The following is a 24,102-nucleotide window of genomic DNA, read 5'->3' as shown; positions in this document are numbered from 1 at the left end:
CAGCGGACACTTTCCACCTCTGCTCACTTCTGCCCGGCAACAGATCGTTTGTCGTACCGCTGTCACTCTTTGTTAACGAGCTCTTCAGTTGCTTTAGGTTTCTCTCTGACTCCTTTTCTCGACATCTTCTTTGTACGCCTACTGTGCAGTAAATTGAGTCACTTTTTTTGTTCTTTGGGATTGTGTAAGTAGTATTCATTTCAAGATTAGCAACAGAGCATGAGTAACCCTAGCTCCTAAGCCTAACAGAGACTTACATTTCATGTTGAATGGCTTTGCAACAAAAACAGTCTCAAATGCTGAGCGCCAAAAGTGCGGGATCAGGCTTCAAAAGTACAAAAAAAATCTACTGTATCAGAGCAGACAAAGTACTGACTTACTGCCAACTTCCACATTTTCTGTACCTGCTGCAACGCCGTTGTTTTGCTCCGTTGGACGGCGTGCTCCCCGCCCAACTGGGCCCGTCTCTTAAGCGTGAGAGAAAAACGCCTAAACATGTTGTTTTGTCTTTTCTGAGGTTGTGTTGTTGTTCGTTTGGTGCCTGTTTTGACGTCATGTTGATAAAGTGATTGCAGCGGGCTCCGTCCATTTTTGTTTTGTACTTTTTATTTCAGTGTTAGCTTGAACAGTGCGGTGAACAGTGGGCGACGGCGTTTACTCCATCTTGTTCTGCGTAGTGCTGCTCGTACTTCAGATTGAGTCAACATGCTCATGCTTTATTCTAGTTGATGACGAATCCTACTTGTATGGTAACAGAACTCAGTGTATCAGCTGATATGCAGGTTTAGCTAATCAGTAATATCGGCCGATATTAGCATTTCAAATGACGATCAGTATCGACTACTTTTATCACAGATATACGCCGATATTAGAGGTGCGCGATATGAGAAAAATATCATATCACAATTTTTGGGGGGCAAAATCACGATCACGATTTTATCACGATTTATTTCATACTGATCTTTAGACAAATTTGTAAGTTACTGACCAGTTCAACCAAACTTATTTCCCTGTATAATGTTTTTAAATGCACAAAAACTGTGCAGACAAGTTTAATCTATTTGAAAAACATCTTTGTTGGGGGTCTGGAGGTCTCTCACCCAGAACATCTTTAGCAACAGAAATGTCTTTCCCTCAATTTGATCAATATTTATGAACAATTTGAAGGTTTTCCTCACCACTTTGAAATGATGATTTAGTTATGTGTCCTCTTTTTATGTTCATCAGGAACATTTTCACGCAGTGATGCATTCTTTTAAAAACATGTAGACTTCAAGTTCTTGTGTTTCTGTTCTGTTTTAGCCCTGCAGAGTTCCTCCAGCTGGAGCTTCATACAGGCTCTGCAGCCTTTATATATAATCAAACATAATACAGAATGTGTTCATTCTGTGACACATGATCAAAGTAAGTTTTACTGACAGAAGAGTTTAATTCATAGAGGTGGCGGGACATTGTTGATTGACAGACAGACAGTCACCATGGTTACTCACTCTCTTTAGTGTAATCCCTATAAATTCAGTTATCACAGCAGGTGAGCTTCAGGTGGAGAAGCTTGATATTAACTTTTAAAAATTGAGAGAGAGCAGAAAACACCGACAGTAACATTTGAAACACCGGGGTTATATCTCCCCTCACTGTCTGTCTGAGCTCCTCTCTGTCTGACTCTCTGCAGACTGTTAACGTCTCTCTGTTAAACGGTTTCGCTCTCCGAGATGTAAACTTAACTGTGCACACTATGCAGAGAAGTTAACTGATGCTCACGCCGTGTCGGTTTGGAAAATGTCAGAACAGTTGCATATAACCGGGATGGAGTTGTTTTTGCAGACTAATTCTTAAGTTTCGTTTTCACCGCTGCGGAGTAAAACAGGAGGGGGGGACGGGAGACGCGTCTGTGTCGGAGCATAAACTGCCGCATGATATAATAAACACATTAGCCCAGTTCTACGATCTCTCTGCTTTGGCAGATCGTCCAGCATGTTAAAATCCTTCACGATCTAAGATCGTTATATCGCCCACCCCTAGCCAATATTACGGCTAGGGGTGGGCTAGGGGTAAGTCAAATAGCATTTCATTTGAGTTTCAGTGTTTTACACTAGCAGTTCTCTGTCACCAGCAGAGGGCGCTATATGGATTATAACAAGCATCATCACTCTCCAGAGTGTTAAGCTCGTACATGCACAGTTACTCTTCTGTTGAGTCACCATCTTGTTTTAAAGGATAAATGCAATAAATGTATATATCTAAATCTCTAAAGATCGAACATCGATCACAGAAAGATATCAGCCGATATATCAGTATCAGATTTTTTCCCTCCCTAATCTCGATTTCCGTATCGGCCCCAAAAATCCCACATCGGTCTTGCCTAGGGCTGGGTATCGTTCAAAAATGTTCTATACCGATACCTTGACTTCGATGCCGATTCCTAAACGATACTTTCTTTGATACTAATTTTATCAAATCCATTTTAACAAAAAAAAATTACATTACACATTATGACACAAATCTTTAGTTTTATTTTTCAGCTCCATGGTATTTTAAAACATTCAAAGCAGTTTCATAACATGAGAATATAAACCATTTTGCCACAATGTGGTTTAACTAAAGTTGTCTGTTTTGATCTCGTTGACATTTTTCTAAACTTCACGATGCACACTGTAGTCAAGCCTCTCAAAACACAAGAACACATGTGTCTGGTTAAGCAGCCAATCACCAGCATTATTAAATCCTGGTACAACAAGCATGCTGCATGCTTATTGGCTCACTGAAGCTGATGGTAGGTATGATAGGTATTGAAGTTTGGTATCGAATGAAAAGCCATTTTTCGATTCTCTGTTGTATCGAAGCAATTCGATCCTTGCTAAAAAAGTATCAAATTGGATACCCAGCCCGAGTCTTGCCCTAATCAGCATTTGGTGGGAAGAGACGACAAAGGAACATATCTTGTGATGGAATAACTTAGTATGATAAAAAATGGGGCTGCCATCTTTCCAACATCCTCTCTCTCTGAACCATCTTTTGTCTCTTTTGTGTCTTTATTGTTCATTATCTCATGAACGTAATGAACATTCAGGCCACTTAGAGCCACCTCACGGCTAATAGAATCACTTCTATCTCCTGTGGTTTTTGTCGCAGACCCACACTTCCTGTAGCGTAGGCGTCTTCTTATTACATTTTCCAACTTATTCCTTTCATTAGTTCGCCATCTGTTTTGCTCTCCCACTCGTAGGAGAGCTGAAATCTTATCACAGGTCATGTTTTGTTCTCGAATGCAATCCAACTACATTTCCCACGTAAAGCATCCTAGTGTCCAGCGCCCACACAGAAATATGTCAAAGTGTTGCACCTTGGCTTGTGCAATGCAACTTAAAGAAGTAATGTACTCAAACTAATATCAAGGAACTCTAACTATTTACATATTTAATCTTTGTGAGATAGTTTTTGTCACAGCTCAGAGATGTTGATGTGGTTTAGAAATGCATTCTTTAAAACCTGTGATCAACGACAATTTAACGCAACTGTGGTACAGATGGCTATTTATGCAAATAAAATAAAAAAAGTGAAATAATGAAACAGGTAATGTTTTAAATTCTGTACATCACACAAATCACATCAAGCACGGATAACTTTGAATTAGAGCGGAGACATATGGCATCCCGAGACGCTGCACACTCTGTGAGACGTGGACGTCATTTTTAAAATTGATTAGTTCTAAATGAATTAATCATAACAGGAACACAATACCTCCCCGCCCTCTACACAACATGTCAGACAAGCCAACACAGACTCGTTCCAGCCTCAGTGTGCAAAGGAGCCATACAGGAGGTCAGACTGTATAATTCACCAGGCTGCCAATTACCTTCTGCTTACTGATCAAACCTGCAAATACTTCATGGTTTTCTTAATTACTCCATTTATATATCACAGGAAAATCTACCTATTTAAGAGTCAGCTCTCGTCAGCTATGAGGAAAAGAGGGTTTATGAAACTACATAGAGGGAAAGGTTTCAGTGACTTTGAGCTGGTTGGTTAGTTTGAGTGTTTTGGTTTGATTACAGCAGCCTGAATCTGAATTCAGTGAGAGCGGAGATACTAAAATCAAATGTGTAAGGACCACTTTTTTTTTGCTCAGGAGGTGACGGAGACTGACATTGTTATGAAGATTTTAAAATGAGGATTTATCTACTGTAACTTTACCACTTAGTTTTCAACTCTCGTTTTTAGGGCCTGATTGATTTGGTCTTTTTGGGGCCGATACAGATATGGGTATTAGGGAGAGAGAAAAAATCTGATACCGATATATCGGCCGATACCTTTCTTATATCCTTTTTTGTATCTGTAAAGATAGATACATATATACACATTCATGCAGTGATCCAACACTTGGGGAAAATATCTAAAATGAAGACAAGATGGTCACTTCAAAATAATGCAGCATGTACGTGCATCACCGCTTGAAACTCTGGAGAGTGATGATGTGTTGTAATCCATATAGCGCCCTCTGCTGGTGAAAGAGAACTGCTAGTGTAACGCAATGAAACTCAAATTAAATGCTATTTGACTGGTGAATAAATCGAGTAATATCTGCACATATCTGCGATTAAATTAGCCGATATTGATAGTCACTAATATTGGCCGATATTATCAGCTGGCAGATGAATCGGTCGGGCTCTAGTCATTTTAAAAGTTTCGTAGTTTGTCATCTTTACCAAAATGGTTTATTTTCTTGGGGTGGCCAGAGGCAAACATATTTGAATCAGGCATTAGACCTGGAGAGGAGCAAAGCTTTCATCAGCGTTGAAGCCTTTGCGTAGAAAAGCATCCATTTTTGTTCCATTTCTGTTCGCTGCTGCTCTACTCAGATAAAACATACTTTAAAGGCTTTATATGTGATTTTTTTGATCCAGCAGATGTCGCCCTTGAGCACCAGCATGAAACCAAAACAACTCGCGCTGCATTGTTGTGTTAGCATGCTAATGCTACTTTATTATGCTGGTATCTTCACACTGCATGTAAATTTACCTGAAATGAGCGTGATCTAGAAACACAGTTAAGCAGTGAGTACAGTATGTTATTCTTCTTTTCTCTAGTCCCTCAATTAAACAACTTTTATACACGAGGGGAGGAGTCAGCCGGCCGTCCGGGCGATGTAAACAAAGTGAAGATAGGACTCTGAAAACTCTGAAAACATCACAGACAGTGGGACTCGGGTGTTACACCCATTGTAGACAGTCATGACTCACAGAGTTATTTTCAGAGGATATACTTGATTTATATTATATTTAAGTGTGAAAAATCAGATATAAAGCCTTTAAAGGACATTTAGTGTGCTGACTCTTCTGTTTTCTTTTTCTTCTGTTGTTGCAACAACAGCACATCAAAGCCATAGCACAAACACAAGCGAGGAGTTAAGTTCATTGACTAGAATTAGCTGAGATGACCTCAAGCAGTCAAAGCCTCTGTGTTCTTAATTATGCCTACAAGCCTATTAGGCCTTTAATATTATTTATATAACAGCTGTGGTGTCCAATAAATTCATCCCATGTGGTTTACATTAAAAGAGGATCATAGAGACCAAACTACTGTCGGTTTTTTCACCTGGCAGTAAACATGTTAAATTCTGCTGTACAGTCAAGCTGTTTGCATCTGGATGTATGGGGAGTGACTCGCTTTTGGAGGGCTCCAAGTGGCCATTCATGAATCTTCAGCTCTTTGGATCATTTGAGATCGAAGTTGTTTTTCAGACCACAACGTTGGAAGGCTTGATTTAGATTCATTGCATGGTCAGAAACATGAACTGAATTCTAATATTGCTCCTCGTCTTGCTGGATGTGTAACTAGGCAACTATTAGCTGACGTGTTTTCCATAATGGGAGATTTCACATCAGTTATTGGATTTTCTAGCTCGTCATAATTGTCCGAGCTCTCCCCTAATTGGGGAACATTACAATTCCTCAGATCATTTCGACATTATACTGTCGATATACTGTGTTTATCATTCAGTAAACTCTATGATTTCACAGCAGCAGTGAAGGCATCCAGTGCAGCAGCTTTCTCAGGATTGGTTCTCTCTGCAGGTTAGGCTGTTGGCCGTCCACAGAGGCCAGATGACAGCATGGTTTCCCCCCATCGCAGTCACGAGCCAAGACACCAGGCCATCTGTCGGATTTAGCTTCCAACTGCGACCTCCTCGCTCCCCCCAGGAATTTACTTTATCACTCGCTCAAGAGTCGTCGAGCTTGTTTTAACGCTTCTGAATCCGAGTTAATGGATATTTCCTTTAATTAAAGTCACAGACTGAGTAGACTGATGCCTTTAGAGAGGATAAAAACAATGAAAAAACAAAAGTGTTGTTTGACCTTAGCCCTAAAATGCATCAGGACGATTGAAGAGATCTTCTCCTTATTCTTTTTAACCATTATGATTAGTGGTTTCTTTGAGAGTGTGACGTGTGTCATTGGAGCTCAGCTTGTGTTGTGCTGCCTGTTTTCACATCAACATATCACAAGTCCATTGAAAGAAATTGGATCTCCCTGAATGTCAGGAAAACTCAGCTTCCAGTGCCTTCGGGTTAATTATGTCTGAAAGGTAGAGTAGTTAGATTTCAAGCTGCTCCTGTCGTCCTTTATTTTTGGCACCCGTCCATTTTCTGTTCCCTCCATTTTCCCCAGATAATAGATATCATTGAGCACCGCTGGAAGGTGAGCAGGTCAGCTCAGCCCAATTAACAAAATACTTAATTTGAAAGTGCTGCTTGGTAGTGAGGTGGCATTCAAAGACTTCAAGTGGATTTGGTTTTCTTCCTTCACTGCTGTGCCGGTTAGAGGTTGGAATAGATGATGGATTTTTATATCATACAGTTAATATTCAAGCTAATCATTAAATGTTTGAGCTTGTTTTTGTGTTGTTAGCTGTTCTTCTTGATCTGGTTCTCTGACTAATTCCCAATTAATTAGAAGAAGGTTGGCTTGTTGACTTAAACTGTAATCTCACCGGGGGCTGTAATGATTATTGTCAGTTCTGATCAATCTGCTGTCAACTCTCCAGATGAAATGTTTCAGTCTAAACAATGCAAGTAAAAAATGAAGAGCACAAACTTCTACAGTAACCCCTAATAGTGTTGCTTCAGTAATCTTTAAATTGTAGGTCCCTGGGTTGGATACCGGAGGGTCACCAGTTCAAATCTCGGTGCGGACCAAAATATGGAAGTTGGTTTGGTAACTGGAGAGGTGCCAGAATTTCCTTCAGGGATTAATGAAGTCTATAAAATTCAAACTATTAACACCAAATACTCAACTTTTCTGTTCTGTTTTGTTTTTAAAAGGACCTGAACAGTGTCCCCTGTATCTCCATATCTATTCATTTATCCATGGGCATAACATACCAAGATTCCCAATTTAGCCGTCAGTTGTTGAGTTGCATTGTGGGTTTTGTAGGCGTTAGGTGACTATGCTACACATCTGGTTCTGTCCATTGTGAGTCAGCACCTTAAGTCAGATATTTTTATTGAAGTGAAATACAAAATCATTAAAGTACAATGTCTTACAATTTGATCCCATTTAGATCCTTGAGGTCACAAGCACACAGGTGTGCAGGAGAAGCTTTAGATTATTTTTGATACACAATAAAATGTGTTTGAGATTATCAAGCTTTTATTTTAGACACTTTTTAAGTAACTGATCGCAATGATAATAATCCAGAGAGGAAAACTGAAAACAACATTTATTACTTCACTTGTTAAATACTTATAGGCTTGAGCCAGTAAAGTATTTATCAGAAACTTGCCAGTGAAAAAATGATGCGATCATAAACTGTTGCCACTCTTTAGACGGCAAGAAACAGTCTTTTGTTGCTGATCGGTAAAGTGATGCCGTGTGCGTCAGTCAGCAGTTGTTGACCGTTGTTCCATTTATTTCCACTCCTGGGTGGTGGCATATGATGTGGGCACGGGGCATTTGAAGCATGCTCTATTCTTTCTCACCATGAATGACAAACAGCATCAGAGGGAAAGCTCATCCAAGAGTGTTCCTCCTACATCATCTGAACATCTGTCCCCGCCTCCTCGCTGTTCAAAATGTCTGAAGCATCCAACGCAGTAAAGGTTCATATGAGCACAAGACGCTAGCTCGGCTAACACCATCTATGGACTAAGTTGAACTCAAGTGTTCTTTCTTAAAGTCTTCATTTCTGGACTTTGTTATCCACCAGTTTTAAAAAGGAGCACATTTTACTCCATTTAAGATATTTTTAGTAATTTATTTTATCACACGTCACCAGTGAGCTAATATTAGCATACATAAAATGTCCATTACCACAACACAAAGGCCAACTGGAAATTCTTTTGACAAATGGCATGTCCCGGTGCTTGGACAGTCTCTGTTGAAGATTGTACAAATTTCTAACTTTGTTTCCAATAAGAGGTTTGAGACTTGTTTTAGCCTTTGTTGCAGTTTAACTCTCAGATGTTTTGGGTGCTTCTTTGCCAAATTAATTATGATCATTTAAGGCGACCGCCAATTAACCTCGAGGACAGCGGATCTGTATCGATCTGCATGTAGATATGGATTTGTCAGTCCATGGTCCCCTACCAGTCCTGCAGACCAAACAAAAGGAACATCCACCGTGTCCTCGAACTCATCTGCGTTGCTCAAAATGATCCATTTAAAGAAGGCCGATCTCTCCATGAGCAAAATATATAATGTCTTTAAGTTCTGAGTCTTGATACTCACCAGCACCCTGTGTTAGTGTCAGATGTTGTTAATGTCAGAGCGGTACACTGTACAGGTCATGCAGGGTCCAACTGTGATTAAAGGGGAATCTTGTTAAAGCTCCTTAAACGGGTTACCTTGGCATGGAAACAGTACGGTGAGTTCAGCCATCTCTGTAAAGCAGCAGCTGATCCCAAATCTACCTGTCTTTGTGTGTCTGAATACATGTGATTACAATAAGAGTACATGGATGGACCTTCACTCTAAAAACAGAGGTGTTGGCATTATTTATCTGTGGGTTAAAGTTAGTGAAGATTTACTTCTAATGTTTTGTACAAATTGACTTAACCTATGTTCAACCTTTTACTGTACTTACGCTACCTCAATTAATTCCAACAGTTATCAAAGCCTTAATTTTAGACTTGTACAGGACGTGTCTTGTTGTGGTGGCGACCATGGACACGGCATGTTTATCGTTGCCGTGGAAACACCAGATGTTAATTCAAAGACCGCTGCATAAGAAAGCGTGAGCTGTTAGTGAAAGCTGCCGTGCCGTTGCTGTATTTGCTACTGCGATAAAAAACGTCATGTAAATTAAACTCGGATACATTAGCTCGTCTGTTAAACATATTCTCTCCCCCAGGCCGGTTTCGCCCGTTGGTCTTGACTACGGTCAACTCGGACGTCGTTTTCATTGGGTTGGGTAGCAGAGAGGATCACTCCCATGATTCCCCGGCAGCCTCGAGGTCATCTTTTCTAATTATTTTGATTGAGACCCCCCCCTGGTGGCAGAATTTATCAAATGAGCCATATTATGAGTCCAGCTCGGTTAATTAGGGTGTTTTCCATTGGAGAATGAATAGTCTCCGTGCTGACAAGATTCTTGTTTTTTTAACTCCCAACTATGCGTTAAAATGACGATCATGGGATCAGGTTGGACAGTGGATTTGAAAACATCAGGTAGTGTTGGAAGGACTGAGCTCCAATCGCTTGACAAATTAGGACAATGGCAGAATGAGTGTGCTGAGGAGGCAGGTGAGAGTTTACATTTGTCACAACTTGGATCTTCAGTGGGAACATCTATGAGAGCTTGACTTTTGAATTGAAGGCGATTCAGCACCTTAAATTTGAATAAGGCCGTGTCTGGCACATATGGAGTGTGCACCCCTTTCAGGACTTTTCTCCATCCCTGCTCTGTCAAAGCTACCCCAAGTCCTCCCAAGCTGATCTATGAATACCCTTTTTCATATCTGTTCAAAATAAAAGAAGGATTTTTTAAAGATTTTTGATACCACTCTTTCGTATCAGAAAAAAAAAAAAGTTTTGACAGCCTTAATTGCCTAAACCTAAAATTGGCTTTCACATTTCTATTTTCACTCTCTTAAATATATCATCATATCAGCCAGCTCTTTGTAGCCCGTCTTACATAAAGTGTGTCAGTCAGCCAGCAAGCAGCGCAGCCAGGCCTGAAACATTGATGCAGAGGCGTTCACTGACCTGACACTGCTCTGAGTGTTTTTGACTTATCTCTCTGCATTGCTGAAACCTCTGGATGGCAGATGTATTGATAACGAAACAATAAGAGAGGAGAAGACAGATTGCAAATTAAGGTGAAAAACAAAGTTCAGCCATGAATGATTTCCTCTTCTGAAAAGCGTACAGATTATGAAACTCTCTTGTTGTTCAGCTCTTGTTTTAATGGAAGGACTTGGTGATGATGATCCTCGCCATATTGGTGCACTACCGGGTGGTTGTGGCTCAGTTGGTACAGTCGGTCGTCTCTCAGGTCGGGGGTTCAATCTCCAGCTACATGTACGATGTGTCCTTGGGCAAGACGCTGAACCCCAAGTTGCTCCCGCTGAGTATGATGTGTATGAATGGGATCATTTCTTTTCTGATGGTCACTTTACCCAGCAGCCTCTACCATCAGTATGAATGTGTGTTTTTAAAATGTTAGATCAACTCAGACTCACTCCTTATCAAGAGTTACCAGATCCAAATTTCTTGAGGAACATTTAATTCAGGAATAATTACAGTTCCAGATTCTCCTGAAGCCATTTGATCGAAACGTCTTCATCAAAGATTCATGAAAGTGACAAATCTGACTGATGGTGTGTGAAGCATTAACGAGCTCTCTCATATTTTCTTTTCCCTGTGTGTGTGTCAGAAACATTCTTTAAATAATTAGCCAGATCTATCAGTGCTTTCATTTTGAAGCCTGACTGTTACAGACTAGTCAAAACTAATTTAGCCTTTTTAAAAAAAATAATTCTCCCATCATTGTTCTATCTGAAGGAAGGAAAAAAAAACATTCAAACAAGGCACTCTCTTTGTGGCTTGTAAAGGCTTTGATTCGTACAACAGTTTAGTTTAAAAGAGGATGGTTTCATTTTTGCTTCACACATTCCTCTCCCTTTTAAGAAACCAATCAATCTTTATTTCTATAGCACATTTAAAACAACCTAGATTGACCAAAGTGCTGTACAAAAACACAACGTAAAACCAACAAATAAAATAACATATAGAATGAAACACAATAAAAGCACAATAAATAGGAGCATGAATCAAAATGTCAAAATGTCAAAATGTCAAGCTCAAATTGTATTAAAAGCCAGAGCAGAGGTGAGTTTGAAACCATAGACTGTAGTGTATAAAACATAGACGTCCACTCAGAAGTCACCCATTGATTTCCAAAGAGGCTTTATGAAGCCTAAAACCACAGTTGCCATGTTGGAAATATTATCTCTACCTGACTTTCAATCAATCGAGAAACATTGGAGCTGAGTGGGTTTTTAACCTCATGGAAAACAGAGCGGCTGTGGCTCAGTTGGTAGAGTTGGTCGTCTCTCAACCAGAGGGTGAAGGGTTCGATCCCCAGCCCCAACATTGTCATGATTTGGTCTTGTGTAGTTTATATTTCTTGCTTTAGTAGTTCTCATTTCCTAGTTTAGTTTCTAGTGTTTTTATTTTGGTATTTCTTATCCCAGTGTTCTAGGTTCTAGTGTTTATCTACATTGAGTTCTCTGTGGTTCTTCAGTGTTTCATGATTTATTTTGTAGTTGTCCTCAGTGTTTCTTGTCTTATATTTTCTCCCTGCCTCTGTGTGTTTCCCTCTAGACTTGATCGCCCTCATTGTCTTCACCTGTGTCTTGTTGGGCTCACCTGTGTTTGATTACCCCATGTCTATTTAGTCTCTGTGCTTCTTCCCTTCTGTGTCACTTCTGAAGACACTCAGGGAACTCAACGTAGCTAAACACTAGAACCTAGAACACTGGGATAAGAAATACCAAAATAAAAACACTAGAAAGTAAAGTAGGAAACAAGAACTACTAAAATAAGAAATATAAACTGAAAATACAAACTATATAAGACCAAATCATGAAAAACGTACTATACAAGCTCATGTCCATTTACCATTTACAACGCGTCCACCTTCCAGTCTGATCAGTAGGTGGCTTTAGAGGGAGCACAGAGGGGAAGGGGGTGGGGGAAGGGGTGGGTGCAGACGGAGCACTGAGGGAATGCTACTTTAAAATTCATGCCAGTTCTTGAAAATGACCAGCCCTGCCTTGAAGATGGAGCGAGTATCGGTGAAGAAAGTGAGTAAATGAAGCGTTCAACTGAGAATTAAAGGAGAAGCTGAGTTGGATTTTCTGGCACAACTTCACCATCTAGCAGGGTGTGTGAAGAGTGAAATACTTGAAGAGGTCAAAACGCTCCAGCAGCACTTGTAGTATGAAGAATGACTTTATTCACTCTATGAGACCGACACACTGCGGCCTTCAGAGACCTTCACACCACAAGTGTTTTTGACCTCCTCAACTGATAAATACAGGAAATGATACCGGCAGTACAACATGGACTTCTGTGTTGGTATCATTTTGGTCGTGTAATCTCTGTATTTAAGATCATAGCTATCATGAATCGTGTTCGATGGTGAAGTCATAAAATAAAATTCAGATTAAAAGGTTCAAAGGTTTGTGTTGTTTCAGTATCGATTTTCCCTCCAATACCTCCGTCTTAGACCACCTCCAGTCCAACATGCTCAGCCAGTACTGATCTGATCAATGTGTCCGTGGCTCCTTTAATGTAGAACAGTGATAATTAGGCCCCAGAGGATATCAATGAATTGGCAGATTAATCATTTTGACCTAGTGGAACCAGGCTATGTGTGTGTCACATCGACTTTGCTGTTTTCCACCGAGAGCTTTCAGTGTAAAGGTATTAAAGTCGGCTGGACTCCGCTGTCACTCAGCTTTGTGTGAGCAGGAGAGCGGAGGTGTAGGGAGGGAAAATTGGTTTTCAAAATGCCATGGGGGAAGCCGCCAGTTGAAGAAAAAAAAAAACTGACTGAATACTCTGTCCATGAAATGTGTGATGATATGATGTGTATCTGTGTGTGATACGTGCAGAACAACTTAAGACTGACAGGTGTCCCTTCCTCTTTTTGGTGTCCCTCAGGGCGGCAGTATGTTCACTTCAGTGAAGGCCTTCGAGGGGCAGCAGTACTCCACCCTGAAGAGGCAGTGTCTGCAGAGTGGCCTCCTCTTTGAGGACCCCCGCTTCCCCGCTACCGACGACTCGCTCTTCTACCTGGGCAACAGGATCGGACGCGTGGTGTGGAAGAGGCCTCGGGTGAGTGGGTGAAGATATCTGATGCTGCTGATGACTGGTTATTCTGTCTCACCAACATCAAGCCCCGATATTTCAAAACAGTTTAAAGCTGCAGCTAATTCTGGACAACTCCCATGACTATATTTTTGATTCATTGATTCTTTGTTTGTTTGATATTGATCAGTGCTTCCTGAATCCTGAGATGAAGGACTCATATTTTTATTTGTCTACAAACAAACATTTTAATTGTTATAACTCGCCAATAACAAAAGATGACGTTGAAGCTGGCGAGGAATCATGGGAGTGCTACTCCCCCCCCAACCCACCCCTGATGAAAACAAACTCCCAAGTTGACCGTAGTGAAAACAAACGGGAGAAAACCGACCTGAGGAAGAGAATATGTGTGAATATACTTCATTGTGCAGCATTCTTGGACTTAACATCCGGTGTTTCCACGGCAACGAAAAACATGTGTCAAAACAAGACACGTCCCGTTGCAACTATAAAATGTAGGATTTCTCTGGCTATGATAACTCTTGGAAATATTCCAGGTAATTTAAGTACTTAACCAAAAAAATATACCACAGGTTTAGTCCATTTTAAATTAATTGAGATATTTTAGTGTAAAATTCAACATTTTCAACCTTTAATGTAAAAACCGACAGCGTGTTGATTCATGTTTTCAGATCTACTTTAGTTCAGAATGCATCAATTTGACCCAAATACAGCGTAGCTAGATAAAATGTTTTTTCTGTAACAGCTTAGCTGATGAGGTTTACATGAGCCCGGGGACAAAATGGTCATGGGTCAAAGTCCAAACACATGTTTCAAATCTCACATACTTAAAGGTATTATCAACAGAAACTTCATGAAAAATATTGAATAGCTGCATCTTGTCAGAAGTGGGCGGCTGGAGTCGGGGCCCAGAGTTCGATTTTTGTTTTTAAACAAAAAAAAAATGACAGGAAATCTAAAAAAAAGCAAAATGTGAAGGTTAAAATGAGTAAGAAGGAAACATTGCGGTTGCTTTGGCCGTCCTTTTTACATCATGCCACTTAAAGCGGGATTATACTCTCACACAGAAGCGCTCAGATACAGCTGCAGACACCACAGATGTGTAGTAGTTCTTCTGTTTTCACTTCTTCTTGACATCTGCTTGGAGGATGCGGTCCATTTTTCTTAGTAGCTCAGAATTGATTGGACGATGTAATCCTCGTTCACTTGATGCTCGTGCTGCGTAATCTGTGTGGTGACAAAAACGAGACTTATAAGCATGGTGTGCACAAAACATACATCCCTTACATCCACTCCTGTGATGAAGGAGTTGATTTAACATGGACGCCGGCGCTGTGCTGACACGTTATAAAAAGGCGTTTTGTTGGATCAGAAATCTGCTTCATTTGCGAGGAGGCTCAGCAGCATTGCATGATGGGATGAAATCTGACTGCTTCAATCTTCAGGAGGTTGTGTGAGACACAGACTAACCAGATGTTGACGCACTGCTGTCAGTTAAACATCTTGCCAAACTCCCTGCAGAAATATGTCAAGGTCATTTTTTTATGCAACTTTGCCGTACAGTAAATTGGGAGCACTTATTGGTCCTTTAAAAAAGAAACATTCACACAGAGAGCTCTCGGTGCCAAAGAGCGCTTCAGGACGAGGGTTTGATGACTGAATAATTCACTGAATAACAGTGTGTCAGTGTTCATTTGTCCCCGCTTCACTCCCCTCTGTAGTCTCCTTGTATAAGCTGGTTTCTGTATGTATGCTTCGGCAGCAGATGATATCAGGGCCTCAGGATTTTTAGAGAGCTGACTCCCCTGTCGCCGTTATATCCCACTCACACAGCGAGGCCGGGGCTCTGGAAGGAGTAACCTCCTTCTGCCTGTGTGCCACCGCATCCACAGCCAGCATGCATCGCCATGGAAACTGGGTCACACAGATTATACGTTTGGGTCTGTGATGTCAGTCAGGCAGACCGAGAAGTGGAAGAAGTCAGGAGGAGAGAAGCAGGAGGAGGAGCAAACTTTTTATTGACACTCTTGACTAGTGGTGAGCAGTTTGACCTGAGATCCAGATCATAGTATTCTGTTGTTGTTGCTTTTTTTGCAGTAACGGTATTATATCGCAGTTTTACAGTACATTAAAGGATTGCACATATGAACAGATATTCCCGCAGTACGGCCCCCTTTCCCCCTTAAAGAGCCCATATTCTGCCCTTTTTGGGGTTCATATATTTAATCTATGTTCCTACTAAAGTATGTTCACAATAACTAAAGTTTTAAAAAAGTGTCTGTTTTCATGAACTGCCGCTCCATGTACCGGCTCTCTTCTGACTCTCTCTCTAAGGCTCTGAAGTGCCCACGTTCAGAGTCCCCACGTGTGTCAAGTCTGATCTGATTGGTCGGCCTGTTGGCTCTGCCGTAATTGGTCAGTCGCTCAGCATGGTTCTCAGAAATGTCCCGCCCCTTTTACCATATTGGGAATGCAGCCACTTTGGCTCCGAGCAGAGCAAAAACATTAGCACCTACCGCAGGCTATGGCATAACGTGGTCGTGCTACAGGAGTTAGCGGGCGTGCAACATGAGCTGCTGGGCTTGCCACAACGAGCCAATGGGCTTAGATCAGTGACCTCACACTGACAATGACGCCACACTGGCAATTTCTTTTCGAGGGGGGCTAGAACCGAGCGTTACATGCGGCTAATCCTACAGCTAACAGGAGGACGTAGGAGAAGCCGTGTTTCCTCGGACTTTGAATTTTTGCACATAGATGTGCCTAAACATGCACAGGACACTTGGAAAACACACTGAAGAGCATATAAAACCAGAAAAAGCAGAATATGACCCCTTTAAACAAGCCTTTTAGATGCATTCCTCCACTCATGATTATGCATGAGACCAGAGAAAGATGTAGTTTACAGCAGCTGTATTTTTTTCAATAGATTTATTTGGCCGTTTTCTGCCTTTATTAGAGAGACAGGAAGGTGAACAGAGTTGGAAATCCGAGAGAGAGAGAGAGTGGGGAATGACATGCAGGAAAGGATCCACAGTTTGGATTCGAACCTTAGCCGCCTGCTTGGAGGACCATAGCCTCCATGCATAGGGCGCAAGCAATAACCACTGCGCCCCCCAGCATCTATATTTTGGCTGATACCAAATGCATAGACCTGGTCTGACCTCCAATTTGAGCGTTTACAATAAAAAAAGTCTCAATATGGAAGAAAAGTATTTTTTGTAAGCATTATACTTTCTCCTTTCAATTTAAAATGTTGCATCTCCTGTCAAAAACCTTCTAACATAACCAGTCAAGAGTGTCTGAGTCTTTCTAACGCTGTAGTCCTGTGTGTGACGAGAATAGAGGCGCTGCAGTCTATCTGACAAAAGTCTCTCAACAACAGCAGCTGAATCCGTTCATTTTAACTTTATGTTTTATATTTAAGATTTAAGCAAAAAATAAAAATAAATAGTTTTTCGCTCAGACACAGAGCAAAGAGGATGTGGCTACAAGACACGATCTGGAGAGGGTGAAAACACAGAGTATTTTGAAATCAGCAGTGGTGACTTCAACAGCGCCTTTCTGAAAAGCTGAAAAAGGCTTATCATGCACATCTCTATTCTATAGAGCTAAAGATGTGTCACATTGTTGTCTTTATTTGAATCAGACTTATTTATATATTCACAAGTTTGCTTTTTAAGTTATTTTTTTGTCATTTTTGCCTTAATTGGAGAGGAGAGCTGAAGAAGGACAGGAAATGTTGGAAGGAGAGAGAGTGGGGGGATGACATACAGCAAAGGGCCGAGGTCGGATTTGAACCCACGGCCACTCGGATGAGGTCTGTTACCTCTGTACATCGGGCGAGTGTCATAACTACTCGGCTATCGGCGCTCGCGCTCTGTTATATTTGATCATATTTTAAAGAAAAGCCTCCACCACGGATATGAAGCCCTTGCCATCATTAAAGCACGGTTCTATATTCAGCAATCTGTTTTTTTTTTACTCAGAGTGGACCAGCAACCTTCACTCTTCCTCGCTGCATAATTGATAAACTGCTTCCTGTAGCGGCGTTAAATGTTGATTTAAATGATGCGCAGCTAAATGCAGAATTCATTAATTTCGGCACTCCAAGGGTTTACTGAAGCCTGTTTCACAAGAGCAATTCATTAAGACTGTAAACGGTGGCAGCAACGTGCGGTTTGCTGATGGATCTGCATCTACGGAGCCGTCATGCAGCGCCTGAAAGATCTGTGTTCATCGTCTTTATGATGAATGTGTGGAAAAAAGGTCGCAAACTGGAGCTTGATGTTTGCAAATATGATCAGCTGTTCTCCTCAGCCGTTTTCACATATGCACTCTGGATAATATCTAGATGATTACAGGGAGGACTGCTGACTGTGACTCAGGTCAAAGGTTGTAATTTTCTAACCTGTTACACTGGCATTAATGTTGCTTTGGTTCTTACAGAGTAGGTTTCAGTCAGCTGCAGCTCTGTGGTGTGTAGACTTCTTTAAACATCCACATGTTCTGTTCAGCCTCCTTCACAGACTCTGAGAAATGCTCTCATCATTTTAAAAGCCTGTCAGCAGCAGTCTGACATGCAGCAGTGAGTGAATGCATAAGAATCATCCACACTGGTAAATCATCTCTGTGGACTTCAATTCCCTCAGAGATATTTTCAGCTCATAAAAACTCCTTTGTGTGCATCAGCAGCCCAGGGTAGTTCTTCACACTTCTGTCCACACTCTTTCATCTTACCTGATTAAACCTTAAATGGATAAAAACATCTTTTTAAGTTTGATGTGGTGAAATGGTGAAAGAGATTTGAACATCACAAGTGAGATCTAAGGTGATTCAAAACCCTGTGAAGTTTTTTTTTGGTTCCATTTCATGCTTTTTTTTTTGTTTTATAAAAGAAGCACTTTAATTTATTCATGGAGAACAGAAAAACATTGGACTGAGGCCAAAGAGTTAGCTGTTTGATTATTAAAAACTGGCGTTTAACTTGATGTAGGTAAACACACATCGCTCTTTAAAGGCTTTAAATGTGATTTTTCACACTTTAATGTAGAAATCAAGTGTATCCTCTGAAAATAACTCTGTGAGTCATGACTGTCTACAATGGGTGTAACACCCGAGTCCCACTGTCTGTGATGTTTTCAGAGTTTTCAGAGTCCTATCTTCACTTTGTTTACATCGCCAGGACGGCCGGCTGACTCCTCCCCTCGTGTATAAAAGTTGTTTAATTGAGGGACTAGAGAAAAGAAGAATAACATACTGTACTCACTGCTTAACTGTGTTTCTAGATCACGCTCATTTCAGGTAAATTTACATGCAGTGTGAAGATACCAGCATAATAAAGATCGCTAGCATTAGCATGCTAACACAACAATGCAGCGCGAGTTGTTTTGGTTTCATGCTGGTGCTCAAGGGCGACATCTGCTGGATCCAAAAAATCACATAAAGCCTTTAAAGGAAGAATGTGCAACTTTTTGATCCAGTAGATGTCGCCCTTGAGCTCCAGCATGAAACCAAAACAAACTTCTGTTAGGCCACGCCTCCTCCATTCTGAAGCCTCCGCTCTCCTCCAGAGACACGCCTCCAACCCGCCTCCACTCACATTCACACGAAGGAGTTTTTAATTAGAACGCACAATAATTAAGCATCATTAAGGGCAAGCAGCGGACAAAATTGTACTTGGCTCGAGCTACGATCACCTGTGTCATTGTGTTAGCATGCTAACGTTACCACACTTTAGCTAGCTCATAGCTTCATATTGCACATGAACTGACACAGAATGAGCGTGATCTAAAAACGCTTACCTGACATCCAAATAATCAGTGAGTATGTTCTTCTTTTCTCTAGTCCTTGACTATAACAGCTTTTATACACAAGGCTGTCCCGTCCATGTAAACACGGCTCTGACAACAACACAGCCAGCGGGACTCGAGCTTCTCCCTCACTGTAGACAGTCATGACTCAGAGACACATTTACACAGGAGAGACTGGATTTCTGCTTTATTTATGTGTAAAATGTTGCATATTCTTCCATTCTTTGCCGTTTCAAAGGTCCTCCTTGAAGTAGCCTGTTGGGAGAACTGTGTTACAAACGAGCCCTTTCCTTTTTGCTCCAGCATCCTCGTTAGCGTTAGCATCATCAAGCTACTGAAGCTTTCTCCTCCAGTCTTCAGATCAGTTTTCATGAATTAGTCTGGAAACGCTCCGTTTATTTAGATTTCTACATCAGCATGCAGAGACCAGGATGTCTTTTAGATACTATATATCAGAACATGACGACTGCAGTTGGTGGCTTAATAACATCCAGCTCACGTCATCTAGTCAACATAAAACACAGAGCGGTCTCACACGGCATGATGGACTTCAATTTGTTCGTGACATGACATGAACTAACTGTCCACGTTCATGTAATCCTAACTGTGACAGCAGATTAAGGACTCTCCACACATCATCATCGGTAGCCATCTTGTTTGTTTACAAATGTTATCTTGAACGGGGGGGCTTCTCTATACTGTCGTCGTGTCAAACTTGCCTCATAATGGCCGTGATTGGCCTGACCTACATCAGGTCCGATGGAAAGCTCTCTGCAGTGGGAGGAGGATCAGACGCATCTGCCAGAGCAAATAAAACATGAAACCGCAGATTTGTCTGGTCTCCAGGCTGGCTCGCACTATGCTGGGAAAAAAAGCAATGGAGGCTAAATGTGGTGGGTTTGTCTTTGTGTTTTCATGATGTATGCCACAATGCTGTGAAAAAGATGAAAGACATAGTTAGTAGCCCTAACTATCACCAAGAAAACAATACTGCTGAACTGGAAAAGTAGGAAGAAGATCAGCACATCACAATGGTTAGACCTCCTTACACAACAGATATCAATGGAACAACAATCAGCCACACTCAAAAACCAAACTCACAGAATTCAACAAAATATACTCCACAATTCTCACCACCATGTTGATGCCGGTGAGTTGATGCCACAGCAGAACCGGGCAGGTAAACAAGTTGGAGAGAGGAAATTAGCACAACAATTTGAATATAATTTACAAACAGTCTGTATTTGGCAATCATCATGTTAGCACCCATAAAAGTGAAAAACAAAACAAAAACAAACAACACCATGTGTACAACCTATCCCACCAGTTTTATTTTACATAAGTTCGTTACTATACTGTCCCCATGTTTTTCTTTGTCCTGTTTGCTCATTCACCTATTTTGTCCATCTTTCTAATTCATTCATTTTATTTACTGACCCTTTTCCTTTTGTTTTGTTCGTCTGTTTGTTTTTGTCTAAATCTGCTTGTAAAACTGTATCATACCACAGTACCAAGACAGTCGTTGTGATTGTAAAGTGTTTTTTGTGATGATGTAATCCCCAGGGAGAATTATTTCTTGGAATAATTTTGATTTTGAATGAATATGATTTGATATCTTTGATGGCCTAGAAAGCCCTCCTGACTGTTCCCCACCGGTGTTTTCATCAACGAAATCCATTGAGGCAGACATTCCCAGAAACAGCTTTCATCTTAACCACAACTCTTTGGGTAATGACGCTTTAGTGCCGGAAAAGCTCCATTTTGGGTTTTGAAGAAAGAAAAACCTCCGTCCCAAACAAAACATCAGCAGGTTGAGCTGCTGTGATCTCATGTTTCCCTAAAACACATTTGATAAATCTTCTCGTAAATGTTTGCCAGAAAGTGAAAATACATAAAAAGTGGAGTTTCCTGGTCTTGTTTTTATTTGACAGAATATGTGAAGATATGTCTCCAACAGGCGGGATAAAAGGTTGGAAACTGAAAACTCAGGGTTTGATTGATTAGAAAATTTTACACCAATAGACAGTCGGGTTGCAAAGAGGTCCTGTAATCAGCTGCAGGGTGAAGGTTCACAGGCGTTACCCTCCCCTCCCCCCCCCCCCCCCCCCCTTAGAGGTTGTTGTGCTCCGAGTTATCCTTGCTCAGATGCATCCCGGCGATATTTATGGCCACGATGAAGTCCCAGTGGCGGAGAGCGTGCGAGCTTAAAGAGCAAGCTCTAATAAAATGTTCCTCCTCTCTCACTGTCTCACATCGTCTCTCGGCCTGTCTGTCTTTCTCCCGCCGCCCTTCTCCTCTTCCTCTTGCTGTGCTGCTCCTTCACTGGCTCGGGGTTTATTTATGTCTTCACGAGGTCAGGGTGGGGCGAGGCGACAATCGACGCTGTGAGACGAGGACAAATGTTCGACTGAGAGACTCAGAGATTCTGTACTATGGTACCTCTCCTCTTTGCATATCTCACTGAGCAGGAGTAACATGTGCTCGATGTGTATAAACACCTATTCCTATTAGAGCCTGACCGATTTATCTGGCAGCCGATAATATTGGCCGATATTAGCACATCAAGTGACTATCCATATCGGCTAAATTTATCTCAAATATGCACCGATATTACTCGATTTATTCTCAAGTCAAATAGCGTTTCATTTGAGATTCACTGTATCACTCTAGCAGTTCTCTTTCACCAGCAGAGGGCGCTATATGGATGACAACGAGCATTTTCACTTTCCAGAGTGTCTAGCGGTGATGCTCGTTCATGTGCAGTTACTTTTCAGTTGAGGGACCATCTTGTCTTCATTTGAGGAATCAATGTAATAATTGTGTTTATCTAAATCTATCTCTACCGACCAAACGTAAATCTAAGACAGATATCGGCGGATATATCAGTATCCGTTTTTTTTTCCTCCACAATATCGGTATCGGCTCCAACGAGCATTTTTACTCTCCAGAGTGTCAAGCGGTGATGCTCGCCATGTGCAGTTACTTTCCAGTTGAGTCACCGTCTTCTCTTCATTATATAATTTTTCCACAACTGTTTGATAACTGCATTTGAGGAATCAACGTACTAAATGTGTATATACTGTCTCTATCATACATAGATCTTAGAAAGATATCTAACGATATATCGATATCGGGCTTTTTTTCCCTCCCCAATATCAGTATCGGTATCCGCCCCAAAAATCCAATATCGGTCAGGCCCTTATTCTTAAACAATAAAGTGAATCAGGTTGTAGCCTGCTGTCAACATGTGTATTCTGTTAGACGTTAGTATACTTACATTAGGGCTGTTTTTAAAAGCCACAACAATCCCTGACCGCGGAATAAAGTGGAAAAACAATAAATTCCCAACAATTAAAAATGTAGTTTGTAACTTTGGTAAATGGTTTACTTTGATCGGATCCCCATGAGTAAACACCTGTTGTATTCAGTGCATCCCTGAAACCTGTAGATCAGGGTGCAGGATTGCACTTTTATTATTGGCATTGTAGCAAGGAGTCGATGTTTGCTGTTTGTTTGTTTCTCTCTTTCTGGACGCCCCGGCTGGTCAACATGAGTCTGGTTCTATGGAGTCAGTCTCAATATTCACGAAAGTGATCATATTAAATCATACCCTTGAATCTACGCTACTGTGATTGGCTGAATAGGAAGGAGACATCTGATTGGCTACAGACATTTCCCTGCTGAAAAAAATGCATTTGTGAATCTAAACCACGGCAGGGGAGTCTCAAAAGTCCCACACACAAACGCAGGGAGGTTCACAAATGACAAACAGTTTGTATATAAATGTAACAAGATACAAATGTGTTTTTAAAATATACATGTATATTATATTTTATTTATTTTATTTATCTTATTTATCTTATTTATCTTATTTATTTTATTGTATTTCTTATTTGTGGATTTGTTTTACATTCATATAGAATTAAATGTATTTGTGTGTGCATTGAAATACATTTGTGAATCCTTCTGTGTGCATTTGTGAATATTGAGACTGATGTAACTCCATATGGTTCTGCTCCAGGTCTCTGCCTCTTAAAAAGAAAGTTCTTCCTCGCTGCTGTAACTTTCCAAATGTTGCCGAGTGCTGTGCTCATGTTGGATTAATGTTGGGTCTCTATAAATAATACATCACAGAGGAGTCTTATTGTAAAGTGTAAGACTGACGGCTGCAGGTGTCAGGATTAAATGCAGGAAGAAAATCCATCGCTGTTGTGATTTTTTTTTGGTGTATATTTAAAAGAAACTTCACATTCTACATTTCGCCCTCCAAGTAATGCTGTTTGTCTCTACTTTTTGTCCTCGCCTGTTTGAGCTTGTGTATGTGATGGTTTCCCCTCACAGGCTGATGGATGGTGCTGAGGAGGCCGATGAAGCTGCTTGGAAAGGTTCTCAGTAGCAGGGTAAATGATTAGGCTGTGCTCAGCCACAATATTCACATTACTTCAGTGTCTGCAAGAGCCAGGCGGGGATCGATACTCTATTACTCTTCCACCTGAGCCAATCCCTGGACGGGCAGTGCGACCACAGGGAGCCCCCGCCGCCGCTGCTGCTCTGAATTCACCAATCAATGCTGCTGCAGACTCGGTAAAAAAAACGTGATTAGAGATCTTAACTGAGGCACCGGTCGGACACGGGCTCCTGATCATCCCCAACATTGCTTCACATAGTTGTGCGCCCTCACGTACAGACAGACAGGAAGTTGCCCCCGGTGCTGTTGTTTGTAAGGCGAGAGGGTTCTGCAGGCTGCTGGAGCGCTCAGATCCTCAGGGGAGCACTGCAGTGGCCTCTGCTTCTGATTAAAAGTTTGCTTTTGCGGCAATCAGCTTTTGCAGAGTCAGCAAATTACTGACCTTGCTTTGTGTCCTGTGAGTGTGTGCGTGTGCTTTACCCTCGCCTCGAACATGCGCCATAGTGTGTGCATGCTGTGATCTGCAGTGATACACATCCACATGACT

General features: G+C 41.3%; 1 protein-coding gene across 1 annotated transcript in view; it reads left to right on the top strand.

Moving 5' to 3' along the window:
• Positions 1-24,102, top strand: part of capn5b (calpain 5b) — a 70,973-nt gene that overhangs the window by 6,443 nt on the left and 40,428 nt on the right. The window contains exon 2 of the mRNA XM_065962904.1: positions 13,167-13,340. Coding sequence (XP_065818976.1) covers positions 13,176-13,340 — 165 coding nt within the window. The 5' untranslated portion in view covers positions 13,167-13,175. The remainder of the gene's footprint in view (positions 1-13,166; positions 13,341-24,102) is intronic.

Source organism: Labrus bergylta, chromosome 14, assembly GCF_963930695.1.
Source record: "Labrus bergylta chromosome 14, fLabBer1.1, whole genome shotgun sequence".
NCBI classification, from domain to species: Eukaryota; Metazoa; Chordata; class Actinopteri; order Labriformes; family Labridae; genus Labrus; species Labrus bergylta.
Note: the sequence above shows the minus strand (reverse complement) of the source record. Positions and strands in the feature narration are given on the sequence as shown.